The sequence below is a fragment of the Urtica dioica genome, chromosome 1 (assembly GCF_054948205.1).
Source record: "Urtica dioica subsp. dioica isolate 48M chromosome 1, U.dioica_male_clone48M_v1_H2, whole genome shotgun sequence".
NCBI lineage: Eukaryota > Viridiplantae > Streptophyta > Magnoliopsida > Rosales > Urticaceae > Urtica > Urtica dioica.
Window position 1 is genome coordinate 15,032,784 of NC_142756.1, and position 5,933 is coordinate 15,038,716.

Sequence of the window (5,933 nt, forward strand, 5' to 3'; positions counted from 1 at the left end):
TGTTTACCTAATTAGATGATATATTTTAAACATTGTTTTTATACATAAGAATAAAAAAAAAAGTTGGTTCTTTCATATAGACTACAACCAATCTTTCATATAGCACTTTAATATTTTTCACCTAAATTTTATTATTTTTAAACTTTATATTGTTGAGAGATTTTTATTTTATAAACGGGTAAGCGGATCTACCCGACCCGCTACCCTTTTTTTAAACCGGGTAAACGGGTAACGGGCCTAATATTTTTAACCCGCTTACCCGACGGGTATCCCCGTTACTCGGCCCGTCTCAAAATTCGGGTAAACAGGTCCGGGTAACGGGTAAAAAATTATAACAGGTACGGATAACGGAATAGGTGTACCCGGCTTTACCCGTACCCGTTGCCATCCCTACTCAACAGAAACCTACTACCAGATCAACGCCTTTTTTAATAATTATTTTAATTTTCTCTTTCTATTTTATATTCCTCGTACGTATATGTATTTGCCCTTTGTGATTGTGACTGTAAATGACAGCTCATCGGTCAAGAAAAAAAAAAGAGTAATACATTAGGAGCTGGCGACTCATCTTAAGCAAATTTTGAATTTTATTCATCCAATCAGCGGTCCAAAACTGACAATCAAGCAAACAAAGACAAAGAGAAGAGCAGTCAAAGCCGCTCTTTATTGGAGTGCCTTTCACAAAATAGTTTGAGTCTTTGGAGGCCATGTCGGAGGATTGAAGGTTCAACGGCAAAGCTGATTCGCACCCAACTCTTCATTCCCACGCAGAGCCCTGCAAATTACTTTCCATTATAATCAAATAAATAAATACTCGACCAAATCAACACTCCTTCAATTTTATACATTTATTTACGGGTTCATTTGACTTATAGTATTTTGTATAGTAGTCAACTTTTTGATAATTTTCTATAAATAGTCACCTCAATTTATTTATGGCACTCAAAAAGACAAAAAAACCTAAAATAGACGGGAATTTTTTTTTTTTGTATTTTTGTCTTTTTGAGTACCGTAAATAAGTTGAGATGACTATTTACAAAAAAAATTACAAAAGGTTAGCTATCTAGCGATTCTTAAACTTACGGTAGCTTATTTGGCTAATTTTTTGTTTATTTATTTATTCATTGTTGTTACCTGGAAGAAGCATGACCCATTCTTCTTTGGCAAGTTTGAGGCAGAAATCTGAGTCGTCGTTGATGTCATCATCCAGCAGCGAAGCATCAAGCTTCACCTGCAGGCAAAACAACTATCTTTGAGCTTCGTATTTCCAATCGTCAATTAATTAATCAATCAATCAATCAAATCAATCAATCAATAATCACCATAATAAACATGGACCCTTGGGGCTTGTGGGGACAAGTGAGGCAGGGTATCTGTGTCACGTCACGGTGGCACATGTTCGCATTCTCAGCGAGGATCTCCGCCATTTTGGAGGCGTATCGCTTGTAAGCCTTTCCCGAGAGAAAGGTCACGATGCGCGGAACCGCGGCCTGAACGAAAGTCGCCGGATCCGCCGACACGCTCAGGCAGGCCTCGATGCTGTCCAAGACCCCCGAGCCGCCGCCACCGCCACGAAGAACGCTGTCGGGATCGTGGGCTACGATCCAGCCGAGTCGCCACCCGGGGACCGACAGCGTCTTGGAGATCGAGCCGAGGGTGAGCACAGGAGCGACGGACGCGAACTCGGCCATGGACACAAATGGAGCCGCGTCCGAGAACGCGAGCTTGTCGTAGACCTCGTCGGAGATCACCATGATCCCGAGGTTCCTTGCGGCGCAAGCCACGTCCTTTAAGTGGGCCCGGGAGTAGACGGCTCCGGTGGGGTTTCCGGGGTTGATGATGAGGATGGCGACGGTGGAGGAGTTAGCGGCGGATTCCACGCTGGCGAGGTCGACCTCCCAGCCTTGGTCGGGGAGGAGGTCGAAGTGGCGGACTCTGACGCCGGACCAGGCGGCCCGACGCTCGTAGAACGGGAAGCCGGGCCGAGGGAGCAAGATGTTGGTGTCGGAATTACCGTTTCGCCCCAGCGCCTCTATCACGATCTCGATTCCTTGCATGCCCCCGCTTGTCAGATACACCTCCTCTGCCGTCGCTCCGTGCCCCACGTACTCTGCCACAGCCCTGCCTCCACCGTATCACAAATTACTATATATATATATATATATATATATATATATATATATATATATAAACAGTAAACTTCCCGCTACTGAATAATTAATATATTTTATCCGGAGGAAAAAATATTTTGAGATATATTTAAAAATATTAAATTTAAAAAAAAAATTAATATAAATTTTTAGAGATATATTTTTCTTTTTAATTAATTTTTTTTTATATTGAACAGTGATTTAGTATAAGTAAGTGGTATTTGCTTTATATAGATATATAATAGGATTTGCTTTATAATATGTCACGTGGTGTCTTTGCTTGAATTACAAACGGGCAAAAAGCGAAAGAAATAAAATATATATTAAAAAAAATAATTGAGTGGGGCTCTTTATTCGTGCCTATTGAGGGGTCTTTAGCCACCCTGGATTTTCGTAAAAATTGGAAATCTATGTATGATAAATGATTAACAAAACTGAAAAAGTAAGAAGAAAAAAAAAAACGTACTTTGGAACGTTGACAGAAAGCAGGTGGGGGGGCTTAAGCATTTTATTAATAAACATTGTTTAATAAACATTTTAAATTTTTTAATATATATATATATATATATCTATTAGTCAAGTTAAAATTGTCGACTACATTTTTAGGGCTCTATAACTGCTAAAAGGTATTGAATTATTAGGTTCCTCCTATAAAAATAAAGTTCAGATCATACAGTTATTGGTGTAAAGTAATATATATCTAAAATATAATGATATAAAAATAAAGTTCAGATCATATAGTGCTTGGTATTTTATTTTATATTTATTCCTTTAAAAAGCTATCTACCAATGTATGTGTACCTTCTGGCGGAAAGCAAGCCAACAGAAGAGGCGTAGGAGTTGTGGCTGCCGGACCTGAGGGCTTCAACGACAGCGTTTTCGGCCTCCGGCGGCGTTCGAAAGGCCGGGAAGGAGGAGGGATCGCCGTGAGCCAGCGCCACCACCGGCTTGTCTTCTCGCTCTTCCTCCATGCTCTGCCTCATCACCCCCACCATCTCACGCACCGTCACCGCCGAACACTTCTTCTCCCCATTACTACTTCTACTCTCATTCTTCCCACCGAAGTTCCACGCCATTTTGACTCAAATGATAATGTGGTATTATTATCAAACGCCTTACAATGCTGTGTATCTAATTTATGATGTGCATTGATGACACACCCTTCCATAATATCTCTTTCAAAATATGAGTGCGAGTCTTGGATTTGTAAAAAATCTCTTTTTTTATGTCTGTCGTTTTATGTGCTAATAATACCACATGTTGTACTTGACGGAGCGGGAGTCTCATGTATTTTATTTGATTATTATATCTCAGAGCCATTATGACACTTTGATTGGGTGGGCCCACTACGCAGCGTCGGTGGAAAATTAAGTGGGAATTGCTCATGGTAGCCGTTATTTTAATTTAAGGATAATTTACAATATTATCCCCTGAACTCGTGCATAATTAACAAAGTGAATTATGTACTCGGATTTTTCAACAAAAAAAACTCTGAACTCAGGTTGATGTTGACTTTTACCCATTCTGTCAAACATTTTCAATTACCATCCAATTGAGGCGAACGTTTCAGTCACGTGAGCTGAATATGGAGATTATAATGGTATTTTTAGTTTTATAATTGTATTTCTTTCATTAAATATAACTCAGAAAATTAATTAAATTTGAATGATATTTATTGAATAATAAAGATTAAAAGTAAAAAATAGAAAGCCCGCCCAAAGAAGTCTGAAAAATAAAATCCCCAATCGCGATTTTTTAGGGTTTCTTCGGAAATGGTAAAAGCGGCGTGGATTCCTCCAGGAAGTTCGAATCGAAGCATTGGGGGTGGTCGAACGAAGTCTCCGGCGAAGAAAAAGATGTCTCCGGCCAAGAATAAGATGAAAAGAAAGTCTCCGAAAAAGAAAGCTCAGTCTCCGACGAAGAAAAGTGATTCCAAAAGTAGTGCAACAACCCATAAGTTACCAAAATACGGTGAGAAAGTGTTATTAAATAAGAAATGCAGCAGGGACCACTGTGTATGGTGGACCTGAGTTTGTTGTTGTGAAGCCTTAAATTCGAAACACTTGGGAACACATTTGATGTGTTTGTCTGATGTTAGTGGGTTTGTAGGTTTGAAACTTCAATTTCGAAATAGTAGGGACCACTAATTTCAGTTTGTGTTTTTGTGTTGTTGGTTATTCACACTGGATTCATTGTGAGAATTTGTTTATCGATTATTTAACCTCTATCAAATGTGTTTTATTTACTAGTTTATTGATTAATTAAACTTTATTTGATATGTTTTATGTAGGATTCTTTTATTTACTAGTTTATTGATTAAGTAAACTTTATCTAATATGCTTTAGGATCCTATGTTTTATTTACTTGTTTATTGATTAAGATGACTTTATCTAACGTGTTTTATTTACTTTTTTGTTTGATTACAGTGAATGGGACTGGTAAGTTCACATTTCAAATTCACCATGGTGGTAAAATTAAATTGATGAATGATCGGTTGTCTTACGTCGAAAGCAAAGTAGATTTTGTAGACTACATGGACATGGATCGATTGTCGATAGTGGAGATCGACGGGATACTCATTAAAGACTTGGGATACTATTGTGGAGCATTGTATTACGTCATACCCGCTTATTCCGATGAGCTTGTATTGCTTGATTCAGACCAGGCCTTGATGTCCATCGTAGGCGAGCTAATTGAGAACACGTTTGAGGTGTTGTTGTATTGTGAGCACCCCATTCAAGAAGAAGAAGGTAAGCCTGTGCTGCTATTAGATCAGAGTCAATATGATGACACTTCATGTCCATTTGAAGAGACTCGGTTAGCAGTGGAAAGGAATCAAGGATCAACGAGTCCAATTCTAGAGAGTCAAGTTCTAGAGAGTCAAGTTCCAGAGAGTCCAATTCCAGAGAGTCAACCTCAATCGTCACAGAGTCCACCTCAAGCGTCCCAGAGTCAACCTCAAGCATCACAGAGTCCACCTCAAGCGTCCCAGAGTCAACCTCAAGCGTCCCAGAGTCCACCTCAAGCTTCACAGAGTCAACCTCAAGCTTCACAGGGTCCTCCACAAGATACTCAAGTAGAAGTGGAAGCGCACGAAGAACCCGAAGTGGAAGAGCACGAAGAAGCAGAAATCGAGGAAGACAGGGGATTAAGATGAATGACGACGACGTGATCGTTGACGGGGCAACTATAGATGGAGGCCTAACAGGCAAAGGAAAAATGCATCTCAGTGATGATGAACCAGTCTCTGTTATAGATAGTGACTACAACGACGAAGACGATATAAACTTGAAGAACTCGGACTCGTCTAGCGAAGAAAAAGCGAAGACCGATAAACGTCGTTCAGTTTGGAAGAAGGTGCTACCCAAATTCCAGGAGTTTAGACAAGACACAGATATGACACAACTGGAACTCAAACTAGGATTAACTTTTCCTAGTGGAAAAGTATTCAAAGATGTTATTCGAAGAGACTCGGTTAGCAGTGGAAGGGAATCAAGGATCAACGAGTCCAATTCTAGAGAGTCAAGTTCCAGAGAGTCCAATTCCAGAGAGTCAACCTCAATCGTCACAGAGTCCACCTCAAGCGTCCCAGAGTCAACCTCAAGCATCACAGAGTCCACCTCAAGCGTCCCAGAGTCAACCTCAAGCGTCCCAGAGTCCACCTCAAGCTTCACAGAGTCAACCTCAAGCTTCACAGGGTCCTCCACAAGATACTCAAGTAGAAGTGGAAGCGCACGAAGAACCCGAAGTGGAAGAGCACGAAGAAGCAGAAATCGAGGAAGA

General features: G+C 40.3%; 1 protein-coding gene across 1 annotated transcript; it reads right to left on the minus strand.

The window, feature by feature from the left end:
• Positions 1-529: 529 nt before the first annotated feature.
• Positions 530-3,360, minus strand: LOC149407445 (nicotianamine aminotransferase A-like). The gene is made up of 4 exons (XM_089626716.1): positions 2,952-3,360; positions 1,323-2,121; positions 1,135-1,231; positions 530-775 (listed from the first exon to the last, which is right to left on the minus strand). The coding sequence occupies exons 1-4, from the start codon at positions 3,224-3,226 to the stop codon at positions 651-653; spliced, it is 1,296 nt and encodes a 431-aa protein (XP_089482842.1). The 5' UTR covers positions 3,227-3,360; the 3' UTR covers positions 530-650.
• Between the last annotated feature and the right edge of the window lie 2,573 nt (positions 3,361-5,933).

Coding starts and splice junctions, on each gene's coding strand:
- LOC149407445 (XM_089626716.1), bottom strand. CDS start 3,226: ATGGCGTGGAACTTCGGTGGGAAGAATGAGAGTAGAAGTAGTAATGGG. Junction 2,122..2,951: donor GGCTTGCTTTCCGCCAGAAG/GTACACATACAT, acceptor CGGTGGAGGCAG/GGCTGTGGCAGAGTACGTGG. Junction 1,232..1,322: donor AAGGGTCCATGTTTATTATG/GTGATTATTGAT, acceptor TTTTGCCTGCAG/GTGAAGCTTGATGCTTCGCT.